Source organism: Propithecus coquereli, unplaced genomic scaffold (assembly GCF_000956105.1).
Source record: "Propithecus coquereli isolate 6110/MARCELLA unplaced genomic scaffold, Pcoq_1.0 Scaffold45, whole genome shotgun sequence".
NCBI lineage: Eukaryota > Metazoa > Chordata > Mammalia > Primates > Indriidae > Propithecus > Propithecus coquereli.
Genome location: NW_012150285.1, coordinates 9,324,377 through 9,340,177, shown reverse-complemented (window position 1 = coordinate 9,340,177; position 15,801 = coordinate 9,324,377). Strand labels below are relative to the sequence as shown.

The window sequence follows — 15,801 nt, the reverse complement described above, 5'->3', positions numbered from 1 at the left end:
CTTCCCCAGATTACCAGTGATAGAAGGTTTGGCAAAAAATAATCTGATGGATTCTTGATCCTTTCTTGAAAGTAGGGTTAGAGGGAAGCTAAGATCCCAGCTCAGTCATCCACATCTCTAGCTCTGAATCCTTTGAAAGCCTAAACCATGAGCTTGATTCCAGATTTCTCTTATTTCCTTATGTGGCACAAACTCTTCCAGAAACAGCTTCCATGAAACGGCATAACGTCATCTGGGAAAAATGTTCCTCCTAATCATAACAGACACTGAGATCTTTTAGGCAAATCACCGTAACCACCTCACTCTAGTCATTATGCACCAAGCCCAGCTCACATCCATGTCTCCTGGAATCAGTCACCAGTGTTCTGCAGAGGCCCCACATGGCCTCAGGCCATGTCTGTGGGGAGGTGATTCTCATAATTGCTTTAGAAAGATACCATTATTCCAGAGGGCTTTAATTCCAAAAATAGATTTAAAAAAAAAAAAAACAGCCTGGGCAGCTTGGAATAAGACAACTCCCACAAAATATAATGCTTCCCATTAGGCAGAAATGTAGCCTGACAGAAGTGATGGCAAGGGAAATTGTGAGCTAACTTCAGTTTACCCTTAGCACCTCTGCTCTCTTCCTTTTCATTTCAGGGCCCTGATCCCTCCCATGTTTCTTCTTCTCTACCCAGTCCCATCAACACCTACTCTCAGGAAAGAATCCGAAAGCTACTCCGAGAAGTGAGTGGTTGGGAAGACCTAAGCATCGCCTCTCCTGGGCATTTCCATTGCAATAGGAGGCAAAGGAATGAGGCAGGAAGGCACATTCCCAGCCACCGTACAGTGAGATAATTTCTTTGTTCCTTCTTTCCTCCCTGCTCCAGGCACTTCCCAGAGCAGCCCCAGTGCCTGCTCTAAGGGAGCGTCCACTGCATGGGGGGGAGAAAGGAGGGAGAAGGGTCTGCAGGGGTCCCCGGAGGTCACATGCCACCTCAGGTGACCGACTCCCCTTTGTTCCGAGTGTCAGGTCAGAAGTAACTAGATAGACTTATTTTTCTCCAAGTGAGTGGATGAAGCCCATGTGCTTTGGAATTGACTAGAAATAGCGACAGGCCCAGGTCTACCACCTCCCAGAGCCTGACCCTTCATTTCCTCCTCATCCATAAAGTAGAGATGATTCTGCCAAGCTCCTGCAGTTGTCAGGAGGGTGAAGTGAGGTGACAGGGTAGAGGGGCAGCCCACTGCACCTGACCCTGGGTGAGCGCCTTGCAAACAGGCAGCCAGATTGCTATTGGGACAAGCCACCCGCTGGTGTCCTGCATGGAGAAGGAGCCGAGCCCCACCAGGAGGCAACGTGGAGGCAGCAGGGAGAGTGACAAGTCAGGGGACATGTCTGGGGGCAAATGATTTCCTTAAGATGGATGTGTCCCCCTCCCAGAATACCAGAGCGATACTCCAGGATTCACAGGAATATCAATCCTGTATTCGTATTTGTATAATTTTGAGATGTCCATATATACTCCATAGGGCACATATTTACTTAAAGAAATAAAGTGAATTGACATTAATTTTGTTTGAGGATTTCAAAATTCTGCTCGAGGTCATGAGGGAGGCGTGAGGACGGTCCCACATTAGGTAGGAGGATGGGAGAATAAGAAGGGCCTCTCTGTGAGCACCTGTTGAGCATAGGCACTCACACTACTTCTTAGAATCGAGTAGGACTGATAAGGTAGCAGCTTCGCAGAGGTGCCCTGGGTACAGATCACCTCCAACTCACACAGTCGGCAAAAGCATGGCTGGGGATCCCTTCCCTCCATGATAAGAATTAATAATCAGCCGGGCCGTCTCGCAGAGCATGAGCTTCCTGGGAAGCAGGTTGCTCTTTTAGGCCAGTGGATGAGCAGAGGCAAGGACAGGGGCAACCCATCCTCCTAAGGCAGACGTGGCTATCGTTTCCTTCAAATCTTGGGGTACAGGAGGCAACCCAGTGGGTGCACTGGAAGGGTGTGGAGGAAGAGAGGGATACCGGGGTGCTGTTGGAACCGCCATCGCTGAGGGATCAGGGGTGTCTAGGGCATGGGGAAGGGTCACAGAAGCAGGTTCCAGCTCCTTCCTAGGCTGGGGATCCGTGAGTGTAAGATCCCGTCCACCTCTGTTCGTTGTCCGTCCACACACACCTGTCCATTCCACCCACGAAGGGGACAGGTGTTGGGACAAAAGGATCAAGTCCAAGGACCACTGAGTGATCTTAGAGCTGGAAGGTAGAACGCTTGGTAGAATGTCAGAAGAGTTAAGAGCTGAGATTCCCACGCTAGCGTGTCCTTTCTCTGTATTTGAAGTCTCTGGGTTGCTTCTTTCTGCCCCGAAGCAGCAGGTGTGGTTAGGAGGGGCTGCTGCTGCCTTCTGCTTGGGAAGGACCCATTTTAGGCTTTCTGGGGTAGGTGCCCGGGAGACCTGGACTTGCTTTTAGAATGAGCCTTAGATTAGAGGCATTGGGGTCTACTGAGCCCACCATCATCTGGCTCCAGTCATGAAAGCCATACCTCAACATTGGGATTTGTGGCCAGAAATTTATGGCAATAGTGACATTTCCCTGGCCTTGTTCTCTGAGCCTATGGTCGACAAATTCAACAATCATTTATCAGCTATACACTGTGACAGAGCCTTTGCCCTCATGCAGCCTCCTATGCTCTAGCAGGGGACAGACAGTGAACTGCTAAGTATTTACCCTAAGGTCGTGTGGTGACAGGTAGTAGGGGAGAGTGGGCTATTTTATAGAATGGTCATAAAAGATCTCCTGTGGAGGTGATATATGAGCAGAGACCTATGTCAAATGAGGGAGGGGGCCATACAAATATCTGAAGGAAAGGTTTTTAGGAAAGTGGAACAGCAATTACAAAGGCCTAGAGGCAGGAACAAGTTTCGCAAGCTCCCAGAAGGCCAGGAAGGCCAATATGGCCAGGTACGGAGAGCGAGGGGAGGGGAGGTGGGAGGGGAGGTGGGGGAGGTAGCTGGGCACTAGGACCGTCTTCTGTGTGTCCCCCAAGCCTAGCACAGCCCTTCCCCTGAAACCCTGTGGTCCACTAGGCAGTGAATCTGGGTCTCAGTTAAATATCTGGATGTGACCAACAATGGCTTGAAGGAATCAATGTAGCCTTCCAGACTTCTTATCTCAGTTCTAGCAGAGAAGGAGAAACCAGCCTGCCAACACTCGGAACTGGTTTGTCTCCGAGCTTTCTACCACTCACCTTAAGCTCACGCCATCCCTGAAGGGAGGTAAGATTTATTGTCCCCATTAAGGAGTGAGCAAGCTCCTGCTACACATGCCAGCCTAGGGCTAGCTGGATGGCAGGGACCCGCCCTCCCCAGCCTGGGGGACACTCACTCATTCTTATGCTAGATAATCTCATCCTGCTCAAACCCAGAAAGCCTGCTTACTTTTTTCATTACAAGTCTTTTATAACTATAAAGCCCCTTACTTGTTTGCACATGTTTTAAAGCTAAGGGAAATCATGTGACCTGTGTCTGAATTGCCCTCATATTTAAAAAAAAAAATAGAGAAATTACTCTTCCATCAACCTTGAATTTTTCATTTAGTATAAAATAAAAATCATAGGGGGGTTTAATATGTATTGCCCTTAAATTGAAATATGATTTAGTCCTAATTAAGCAGGAAAGTCTTTCAAGGGTCTATTGTTATTTTTCCCAAATCAGGGAAGGGGCGGCAGGCGGGGGGCTCATTAGCTTATTTTCCAGACATTCTGCTGATGAACAATTGATCCTTACGAGTCTTAGCAGTGGCATAGGATAATCATAGTCTTATTATTCAGGGACAAATTCAAATCCTTGTAGCTCTTAATTTGTGTTCAGCATTTTGCCTGATGGATAGAGCAGTCAACCCCCGTCCCCACGTGGGCGCAGCGCGTCACATCTGAAGGCCACCCGCACCCAGGTCCCTCTCGCCCTCTGCCCGTGGCCAGGCCTCCCGAGTCCTCCTCAAACACCTGCTTTCCTGGGTGCTGAGCAGGCGGGAGCCTGTTCTGTCCTCCGGTTCATCAACAAGTGTCCCCACTAAATGCAGTGCCAGGGATTAAAAATGAGAAACATGCCACTTACGCTGTCTGCATCGTTTCTTCCTCATTAGGCAGTGGCTTTCTGTTTTTTCCCTCTCAAGTTTCTTCCTCTCCATGGGTCCTTTGCTATTCGTGGGTAACGTTTAGCTCTTTTGCAGCTCCCTCTCCTGAAAATATAAACACACTCGATGTTCGCCGCCTCATTTTCTGTTTCATGCCTCATCTCACCTTTGTTCCTTTAAGCTTTCCATTTGGGGATGTGGTTTTCTTTAAATTGCTGGCATTTGGTGCCGTGATCAATTATCCTGGGTGACTGCTCTTCATTTAAGGATCCCTATTCTTCCTCATTAAGGACCAGACGAGAATACGGCCTCTGTCGCTGACCAGGTGCACCAGATCTCTTACTTAGCCCCCACTTGCCATTTGGCAGTTTAGTGCTTAAGAGCTCGTTCATTCACGAAGGGGCGTAATTTGAGTGGCTTGTGTTCTCTCAGCGGGGGCAGCTGCTCCCCTGTCTTGTGCCGTCCCCTACCCCCCTGCAAGGCTCTGCTAAATACACAAGGCGGAACCCTTTTTTCAATGGGAGAGTCACGCGTCTCTACACATCCAGCCTCATTAAGCTTTCTCCTCCGGCTCCCAGGTATCTTGGTAACGATCGTCCACTTTGTCATTCTCAGGTTGTAAAATGAAGCTAATGGCCCTTCCTCGTGACATCTAGCGGCACTGGGCTTTTTCAACTCCTCTGTTCAATGTCCCCTTGATTGGTTGACATTATTTGCTGCTGTTATAAATGTGATTTCTTCTTGCTTATTAGACATACGCCCTAAAAATACATCTGTTAAGAGTCCCTGTGCTGCATATGCATATTCAAGAATTCAGATGAGTCAGAAGTGGGCATTTGCAGAGAGAGTACTACCCTCTTTGGAACCCTGACTTAAAATTCAAGTCAGCAGCCCTTTGGAGATGTAAATTGAGGAAGCCGCTCTCCTTTTGGACAGCTTAATGATCTGTGGTTAATAGTAAGAGGCTGATGTGGCATGCAGCACAGCTGGGCTTGGGTTGGCCTTTCTCAGCTCTCCAAATGGCACAGCGATTACGACCATTGAGACACACAGTCCTGCCCAGAATCAATAACCAAAAGCACAAACAAAGAGTTGGCAATGGCTTGCCCGTGTGGCCTTTTCTCTGCACACAGACAAGTCGTTCTGCCCCAGCCAGGAACTGCTGCCTCCTCCCAGAGTCTGCTTCAGGCTGGGCAGTTGCCTGCACAACAGACAGCCCCTCCAGCGCTGGGAGGGAGAGTGCTAAATTTAGGGCCAGCTCCTCCTCCAACTTCCTCAGTGCACACAATTTCACTGAACTTGGGAAAAACTGAGTGTAATCTCTTGGCAGCAAAATGCAAGTCTGGAAACCATACAAAATTCATACTTCGCTGCCGGAGGTGGTTGATGACATGGGTTGGTTACGTATGACTTGATGTCAAATTGGCTCGGAGTTACTGTGTGTTGTAGTATCAGGTCCATTTACAATTTCCAACATCTTGTTATCTTCCTTCAAAAAGCCCAAGTGAATTCAACAGCAATAACAAAAACAAACAACTCTATTAAAAAATGGGCAGAGGAGTTGCATAGAATTTATGCAAAGAAGGTATATAAATGTCCAATAAGCACACAAAAAGATGTTGAACATCTAATCATTAGGGAAATGCAAATCAAAAGCAAAATGAGTTACCATCTGACATCCACTAGGATGACTATTATCAAAAAACAGAAAATCACAAATGTTTCAGTGAAGAGGTGGAGAAATTGGAACCCTGTTGCACTGCAGATAGGAATGTAAAATGGTAGAGCCACTATGGAAAAAAGAATGGAGGTTCCTCGAAAAGTTAGAAATAGAAGTACTATGTGATCCAGTAATTCCACCTCTAGGTATCTACTCAAAATAATTGAAAGCAGAGTCTTAAAGAGGCAATTGTACTCCCATGTTTCATAGCAGCGTGAGTCACAATAGCCAAAAGGTGGAAGCAACCCAAGGGTCCATCAGCAGATGGATGGATAAACAAAATGTGGTCTGTACATACAGGGGAATATTAGTCGGCCTTAAAAAGGAAGGGAACTCCGACACATGCTACGACATGAAAGAACCCTGAGGACATTATGCTAAGTGAAATACACCACTTATAAGAGTCAAATACTGTATGACTCCACTAATACGAAGAACCCAGAGTAGTCAAATTCACAGAGACAGAAAGTAGAATGGTGGTTGCCAGGGCTGGTGGAGGGAGGAATTAGGAGTTGTTTAATGGGTACAGAGTTTCAGTTTTGCAAGATGAAAAGAGTTCTGGAGATGGATGGAGGTGATGGTTGTACAACAGTGTGAATGTACTTAAGGCCACTGAACTGTACACTTAAAAACGGTTAAGATGGTATTTACATTATATGTGTTTCACCACAGTTAAAAAAAAAAAAGCGCAGTGAAGGATACCAACTTCTCTCAGCAGCCCAGGCACCGGAGGAACAGACTAGAACTAAAAGGAGAAAGGAAAAAGAAAAAGCCAAGGCAATGGATCTTGTCTTTATATGGAACTAATTTCAAATATGCTTTTTTTTCTTGTACAGAGTCATTTTTCTCTCAAGAAGGGAGCTGCAGCCTTGGGGATTGGAACAGACAGCGTGATCCTGATTAAATGTGATGAGAGGTGAGCGTGCATCTGCCACCCTTGTTGGTTAGCAATTTGCAAGTTCCACCGCAAGTACCTGTTGGTGTGAAAATAGGAGATGACTGCGGGGCAGCAGGCCGCTGCTGGCCACTGTTCCTTCTTGACATGGGCTCTTGCTTGGGGCCCTCGGAGGTTGCTCCTCAATGCCATGGAGCCTCTCACAGCCCTGGACTGAATCGGAACCTTTGTTAAATCGATCAAAATAGTCTGCACCAAGGAGGTGCAGAAGGACATTCATCACCCGGGCACTTTAGAGGCAGTAGGCAATTTGAGCACTGATTTATATAGGTATCATTGCTTTTGGCACGATGGGTTGCATAAACTTGATGAGGTGATTACAGGACTGGGTGCAGTTTAGTGAGTAGGAGTGAATGATGCACCAGTAACTCAACAACTTTGTGCTGGAATGGAAGGATTCCTGGGGAAAATCCCTGTCTTAATCGGCAGCTGAATTTCACAGGCACTCTGGGATCTGGGGTGGTGCTTTGTGGGGGAGATTTGAAAGTATTTGTAGGGCATCCATGTGAAGTATCACTGCCCTGTAGGCCCGGAACCTAGTAAAAACTAGACTCAGTCTTCAAAGGTTTGAGTAACAACTTTCACTAAATCAAAAGGAAGCCACTCAATTAACCATGTATTTATTCATACGTATTTATTAGGCAGATGTGTACTGATTGGCCACCGTGTCACTAGGCTCTGGAGAAGCATAATACACGATCCCAGTTCCCTGACGACATGTGATCTAGGGGGGAAGATGCAGTAGTGTCAGGAGGTGACGGTTATATGGTTGGATTGCACGGCACGCGTGTGCATTGGAAGTCGTGGAAAGCTTCCTGCAACAGGCGGGACTTCAGATGCATTTTTGAAATTAGGATTGAGTTGGATGGGTGCAGGGAAAGGCAGGGGCACTCACAGAAGGTTCAATAGCAGCCGCAAAGCCACAGAGGTGTGAATAATCCCCTCATGGGGCTCGAGGAGCCAGGCGTGACCCGTCGTAGGAGGAGCGGATGGCGTGGCAAATACAGTTGGTCACGTGGGACCCTGAAACCTCTGAACACCCAGTGGATTCATAACCTTGTTCACCTTGGGTCATGAGGTTAAAGGTGATGTCACTTTTTTATTTATACCTTTCAATAGTGCCTGCTTTTGTTTGCTTGTTTGCAAAGAACACACGTTACTTTTACAATCAGAAAAAAAAAAGTCTGTTATTTTTCCTTTGGGAGCAGTGGAGCTGAATTTAGGATTTGAGCTCGATAGGTCTGGGAACAACGTAATTTAAAAGCATTTTTATTCAAGGACATGGATGAGGCCACCCTTCGGGAAGCAAGGGGAGAGGGAAGGCTCTGGCAGGTGGGAGGCTCTGGCAGTAAGACAGGCGGGAAATGACGACAGGACAGGAGCGAGGACCTGCCTTGTGTTTTTAAGGCTCAGTGTGCCTCACTAGCAGGTACGTAAGAACTGAGGTTTAGGAGAAAACTAGCTGGAAAAAAACAAAAGTTGCTAACTAGGAATAAAGGTTTAGATGACTTTAAAATTTTTCTTACTCTGGAGTTGATCTGTTGTAAGTAAGGAGCCTAGAATACAGGAAAGAAAATCCCCCGGACGGGCCGTCCTTGTCCTCCTCCCTAGCCTAGGTAGAGCGTTCTTGAGTTAAATCCCAGTGGGCGGACGGGGGATGGCTCTTGCCGCCACTCTTAAGAGCACGAGCGTTGCCACTTCTCCTGGGAACAGCAGGTATGACAGTGAAGTGATCTCGGACAAGTCCACCAAGCCAGCCAGCCAGCCGGGGCCTCGCGGGAGCAAAAGGCCTGAGGACATCTGAACATCTGCAGGCAGGTCACGCTCGCAGGAGACGCGCAGTCCTGGTGAAGAGGGAAGAGCTGAGGAAAGGGGTCAGGGACAGGCACGGGGGCTTGTCACACACCAGCAGGTGGGCAGAGCAGGAGGCGGGAGGAAAGGAGTGCTGGGAAGCCCACAGGGGTGAGAACCAGTGACTGGCCAGGTGGCCTCAAATTGGAAAGTCAAAGAATTTTATTTTCTACTATTTTGGAAGCCATTAGAAAAACTAAAATAATGCTAAAAAGTATGGTTTTTTAGTAATGAACCTTGTGGGATGGGGGAGAGAGAGAGCAGTAGGGTACAGGAAGGAAACAGGAAAGAGTAGAGAGAATAAGAGATAAAAGGAAGGAAAAAACAAGGCCTGGGAGAAGACAGTTCATGGAGGAAGCGCGGACCGAGGGGGAGACGTAGAGGGGAACTCCAGTGGGAGCAGGAAGTACAGTGAGAGTTTTAAAAGGAATAAATTACGTTTTTACCATATGTAAAAACCGACACATGCTTACTTTTAAAAAAATAGAAAATAACAGGAAAAATTCATAGTTCCACCATCCAAAGATCATCACTAATACTGTACCAGTGTTTAAACCTTTGAATCTCTTTTTCCAAGCATAGAAGCGTATCCTTTTTTTATCTCTTTGCATATTTGTGATCATTTTTTTTCTAAGTAGACAAGATAACATGAGTATTTTTCTACATTATCACAAACAGAAACACGCTTAACTGTACAATATTTCAGGTCTGACTGTGTCAGAGAGTGTTATAGTACTTTAGAGAGCCGGCTCTGGGACTGAATTGCTCGAATTCAGATCTCAGTGCCCGCACGAGTGGGCACATGCCTCTCTGGGCCTCGTTTTATCTGAAAAAAGGAAAAAGTAGTGGCACCTACTTCATAGGATTATGAAGATTAAATGTGTTGACAAATGCAAAATGCTAAAAAATGATACCTAGGACAGGGTACACACAAAATATTAGCCCCCTGCGGAGCATTTTCCTGTTCCTGTCATTACTGTTACAAATAACCTTTCCATCTTTCCATGAACATCCTTATGTGTCTACAGCTCCTCCACTCATGTTTATCTCTTCGTGTACCTACTAACTAAAATTACCTGCATGTTTTGAAGGAGTGAGATACATCAGGCCAAACTGCCTTGCAAAATGGTTTCACCAATTTGTCTCCTTAGCAGTATTATATGAGAGTATGTTGGAAAAAAAAATTTAATGCTGTGTTAGTAGCTACATGTAGTCTTTAACTTTATATTGGTAATTCGTGTCATCCGTATAGCATGAGTTTAAGACTGAGAGCCTGGCCTTAATGATTTAAGTCAGTGGTCCCCAACGTTTTTGGCCCCAGGGACTGGTTCCATGGAAGACAAGTTTCCCACAGATGGGGGCAGGGGATGGTTTCTGGATGATTCAGGTGCGTCACATTTATTGTGCAGTCGAACCTCTCTGCTAATGATAATCTGTATTTACAGCTGCTCCCCAGAGCTAGCATCACCACCTCAGCTCCACCTCAGATCATCAGGCATTAGATTCTCATAAGGACGGCGCAACCTGGATCCCTCACATGCACAGTTTACGGTAGGGTTCCCTCCTGTGAGAATCTAATGCTGCTGACCTGACAGGAGGCGGAGCTCAGGCGGTGATGCGAACGACGGGGAGCGGCTGCAAATACAGATGAAGCTTCACTCACTGGCCCACTACTCACCTCCTGCTGTGCAGCCTGGTTTCTAACAGGTCACTGACTGGCTCTAGTCCACAGCCTGGGGGTCAGGGACTGCAGATTTAAGTGAAATTGAAGTGTCTGGGGTCAGAAGCGCAGGAGAAGGCCTTGGACAGTCATCTGTAGCCACCATTCCCATCAGAATCAACTAAAACGCTCTCAGCCGCAGTTTGTTTTTATTATCGCGTCCTTGTGAAAGTCAGGCGTGCAGTTCAGAAAATCACTTAAGGCCGACAGTGTGAGTCCCGCGTGCTGGTGTCTCCTAGCTGCTTTGTGAAGTTTGTCCGGGCTTCCCCCCGACACCAGCCTGGACCTGCTCTGGAAGGCTGCCCTTTCTTGTGGCTACTCCTTCCTACTGCACCTTAGTCTGTCAGCGGCTGGGGTGGTGGATTTTATCGTGTTCTGCAGACAGTTGAATTAGCTGAAGGTTCATGATTGAAGGGAAATGTCTCAGTGAGAGAGACAGTCTGCGCCTTTCTAGCTGTGACCCCAAAGCCACCTGTGGGGGAAGATCTCAGTGAGGTACCTTCTTTTCATCAGCAGTCACAGGGGCTTACTTCGGTGACCAGCTCAAAGTGAAACATGGCTCTCAGTCAAAAAAAAAAGAGACAGAGAGAAACGTATAGTAAATCTTTATTTGTTTGGATTAGGTTCTCTCAGAGTTGAAAATGAAAAAGCATTTGAATTTATTCTAGTAAGTAGAGTATGATGAGGTAATGCAAAACTTGAGTTCGCCATGGCTTACATTTTAATGTGAAGTATCATGACCAAAAAGGAGTATTCTATTTTGTAAAAGTGAGTTATTAAATTCACAAGAGGGAACCGTGTTGAATGGAGGCTCTATTTCATTTCTAGATTCAGAGTTCCCTTTCCTCGCTAATGAAAAATTGAATATTCACAGTGATGGGATTAATGAATTTTTATTCTAGTGTCATTGGGTCTAACATTTGCAAAATCTGAATTAGTGGCATCCAAATTCACGCTGTGTGGCTGTGTCTAAGGATAGAGAAGAGAAGTGAATTAATATTTAGAAGAAAATGAGTATTCGTGAAAGAAGATATTTCAGAATTGGATTAGGCCACTGAGCAAAAACGATGTTTCCCAAATATTCAGTCAAGAGAAGAGGAGAGAAAATTTCTATCGTATGCATGATAATTTGGAAGCATATCAAGTTCCCACATGATGGAAGCAGCAGCCCTGCGAGCTACTCCATTGGGCATGAGCAGTGGCCTTCATTGATGACACAGTGGCAGATGCGCTGGACATTGTCACAAATGCTACAAAACTTAGTCTGATGTGAAAGAGGCAAAAACAGGTCAGGAAGGTGAACACGATGATACAATACGATGGGAGGACAGGCTGCCATGGGTACACATCCCATTCTACATCTAGAGGAAGGACGATGGGAGTTACCCAGATGAAGAGGAAAGGAGACGATGTTCCAGGCAGAGGCCACAGCACTTTCTGAATCGTAGATGAGAGAACTTGGCTTGTTCAGGGGAGGATGTGGTCAGAATATCCTTGTCTTGAAGGGCCTGGTGCTCCAGGTTAGGCTGTTTGAACTTGAAGTGGAAGGCGTGGGACGGCACTGTTAAGAGCAGGGAAGCAACCTCATAGTGTTACGTTAGAAAGACTATTTTTGATGCAGAGTGGATGGGGTTAGAGACTGCAAGCTGGCAGTTGTTGTGGTAACAGGCATGGGGGGTGGTGCATGGTGGGCTGAGGGGATGCACACCGTGGAGAGGGACGTGGAACTAATAGAAATGCTGCCTGGTGGCGGGCAGGTGGAGGCGGGAGGCAAGATGAGCGCTAAGCCCACGTGGGGCTCTTTATGAGATACAGACCCCGGCTGTGGGGAGACATTCGGATGAGGAGATGCTGAGTTTGAAGCGTTTATGAGACATCCGAGGGAGGGTGTCAGGTGGCAGTTGGGAATATGAGCCTGGAGCTCAGGGGATTTACAAGGGAAGCCATGCACAAGTGGGCCTGGGGATGAACTCTGCGGAGCACCCACACTTCAGGGACAGGCAGAGTAAGAGGAGCCTGCGGAGGAGACTGAGGAGTGGCCAGAGCTGTGGGAGGACAATTAAGGGCCACGGGGGTGTGTCTAGGGGAAGGAGTGGTCGACAGGACCAAATCCTACCCGTAGATGAGACGAGGGCCCGCCACTGCCCCTTGGCTTTACTTACGAGGAGGTGGCTGGTGAGTGTGGCAAGAGCAGTTCCAACGAGGGGTGAGGGCAGAAGGCAGTTAGCAGTGGCCCTTGTGAGTGGCGGACGAGAAAAGGGAGAAACCAATACAGGAAACTTCCAGGAGCTTAAGCGTGAAAGGGAGGAACTAGGGCAGCCAGAGGGGAGTGTCGCATCCAGGCCAGGGTGGCTTCTGGTTTCCTCATTTGAAGGCGAGGGGCTTGAGGCCCGTTTCTCTGTGAGGTGGAGGACCTCTCGAGAGGAAACGTGAATTATGTGGGGAAAAAGAAGGAGTGAAATAGATAACAGAGGTTGTATTTCCCTCGTTGAGTTCCTTATTCTTTTGGCTGAAATTGTGTAAGGTCTTTCTCCAAGGCGCTCTCAAGAATTCTGGAATTATCTCACACACAAAATTGGAAGGACACGGGAAGAGAGAGCAACAGGACTGTGATGGAAGGTGGGGAGGTCGGGGGAGGACAAGCCGGGCTGAGCCTCTGTCCACAAGCTGCCCACGCGTTTCAAATCAGACACCTTTAGAGTTGGGAAGGTTCTTAGACTTTAACTCATCCAACTTTTTGGTTACATTGTATTTTTTAAATAATTTCAAACTTAAAGATATATTGCAAGATTAGTAAAAAGAACTCCCATATACCCTACACCTAAATTCACCAATTGTGAATGTTCTGACACATTTGCTTTCTTTTTCTCTCCAGATACAGATACTGTATATAAAGTTAAATATTACATATTGAATGTAATGAATAATACATATATTAATTATATATATAATTTTTTCTGAGCCATTTGAAAGTTCCTTACAAGGCATCATGCTGCTTTTGCCCCTTAATCCCTCAAATGCATTTTCTAAGAAGAAGGATATTCACAATCACAGAACAATTATCAAAATCAGGAAATGTGACACCAGTACAATACTATTATTAAATCTACATGCCTTATTCAAGTTGGGTCCGCTGTCCCGATTGTATCCATTACAGCTATTTGTTCCCCAGTCCAGGATCACACGTGGCATTTAATCGTCATCACGTGTCTTTAGCCTGCCCTTGTCTATCATGACGTTGATCTTTGCGGAGCATGTAGACCATCTATTTTGTAGTTAATTTAGATTTGCCTGACATGTCCTCATGATTAGATTCCAGTGATGCGTTCGGAGCAGGACTCGGCGGAGGCAATGCTTACCCTTTTCGAGTGCATCTCGTCCTGAGATGAGATTGCCAGTAATGTTGACTTGGACCATTTTTCCAGGTTTCTCCACTATAAAATGACTATTTGTCTCCTTTGCAATTAATAAGTATCTTGTAGGGGATGCTTTGAGACTATATAAATATCCTGCTGCTCCTGAAATATTCACCCGCTAGTTTAGCATCCATTGATGAATTTTGCCTGAATTATTATTACGATGGTTGCAGAATAGTGATTTTCTAACGCCACCATTCCATCTTTATTTATTAGTTCTTTCATTCTAATGTAGGGTAGAGCTCTCTTTATCTTTTTGTCTTTTTTTTCTTTTCTCTGTCTCTCTCTCTCTCCCTCTCTCTCTCCCTCTCTCTCTCTCATTGTAAGTATGGACTCAAGGGTGTTTTCAGAAATTAATACTCTCTAGCAGTCTCTATTTTTATAATTAATACTTTCTTCCCTCTCTTTTCCATCTTTCCTTCTCTTTCTGCTACCTTCAGGGTTTCCTTTACATTATCTAAATTAGCAGTCATTTGTTGTAAAACCTTGCAGAAAATAAATCCAACCAAGACACATGATACCCGGTGGCGGAAGACTAGAAGAATCACTGGCTTTTCTAGCTCCCATGTAACACAAGAATTTTGTGAGCTATTTGATTAATGCTTTTATACCACAAATTAACTACTAGTGTGTTCGTGTACATCTTAGCCTTCCTTTTAAACACATCACTCTGGCTTTATAAATTACAGTTAGACTACGTTTCCCTGCGCTGCTTAAGTACCACACTTTATCATACAATTGATTTGAACAATTGAAAGTATAAATAATCTGGGGTCATTATAGTTTTTTATTAAATTAGCTGAATTGCAGCCAGTGCCTGAAGGTGGTTAGGGATGCTAATTAACTCTTTCAGGTCCTTGGGGAGCTGTTCAGTGCACCGTAATAGGATAGACTTCACAGAGAAACCGAACCAATTATTACCGAGCAGGGGCTGTGGGAAGCCCACCGAATGCCTTGTTTCCTATGGGTTTAGATGCAGAGAACTCAGGGGTAGTAGTGGTGTGTGTGCTTCATTGTGTCCTATATCAGGAAGGATTAGAAAATAATAACAGCTGACACTGAGTCTTCGTGACATGCCAGGCACAGTCCTGGGCACTTTACACAATTGATCTAGTTAATTCATTTAATTAGAGACACAAGAGTCTATTTCCTTACAGTTACACAACAATTTTAAACAGTATGGGAAGTTTTGGATTTTCTTTTTCCGTTTGATTCGTAACACCTCACGGGTGACACATCCAGGGTCATGTGGCTGGTAAGTGAAGAGTCAGGGATTGGACTCAGAAGAGAACTACTACTCACTACTTAAACACAGCCCCTGCTTTTTCCCCCCAATTTTTTATTGTGATAAAATATACATAAAATTTTCCGTCTTAACCATTTTTAATTGCTCATTTGAGAGGTATTAAATGCACTCATACTGTGCAGCCATCACCTCCATCCATCTCCACGACTCTTTTCATCTTGCAAAACTGAAACTCTGTATCCACTAACCACTAACTCCCCGTCACCCCTTCCCTGCAGCCCCTGGCACCCACCTTTCCACTTTCTGTCTCTATGAATTTGACTACACGAGGGACTCCACTCATATAAATGCAATCATGCAGTATTTGACTTTCCGCGACTGGTATATTTCACTTAGCATTATGTCCTCAAGGTTTATTGTTGTTGTAACATGTGTCAGAATTTCCTTCCCTTTGGGGGATGAATAATATTCCATTATAAGTAAATACCACATTTTGTTTATCCATTCATCCATTTACAGACACTTGGGTTGCCTCCACTTTTTGGCTATTATGAATAATTCTGCTGTGAAACATAGGTGTACAACTACCTCTTCAAGACTGCTCTTTTAATTGTTTTGGGTAGATACCTAGAATTAGAATTGCTGGATCATATGGTTTTTCTATTTTTAATTTTTTGAGGAAACGCTATACCGTTTCTCGCAATTGCTGCACCATTTTACATTCCCACCGGTGGTGCACAAGAGTTCCAGTATCTCCATCCTCACCAACACTT

General features: G+C 45.6%; 1 protein-coding gene across 1 annotated transcript in view; it reads left to right on the top strand.

The window, feature by feature from the left end:
* The window catches only part of GAD2 (glutamate decarboxylase 2 (pancreatic islets and brain, 65kDa)), an 85,386-nt gene that overhangs the window by 17,947 nt on the left and 51,638 nt on the right, over positions 1–15,801 (top strand). Inside the window, exon 8 of the mRNA XM_012654856.1 lies at positions 6,677–6,756. Coding sequence (XP_012510310.1) covers positions 6,677–6,756 — 80 coding nt within the window. The remainder of the gene's footprint in view (positions 1–6,676; positions 6,757–15,801) is intronic.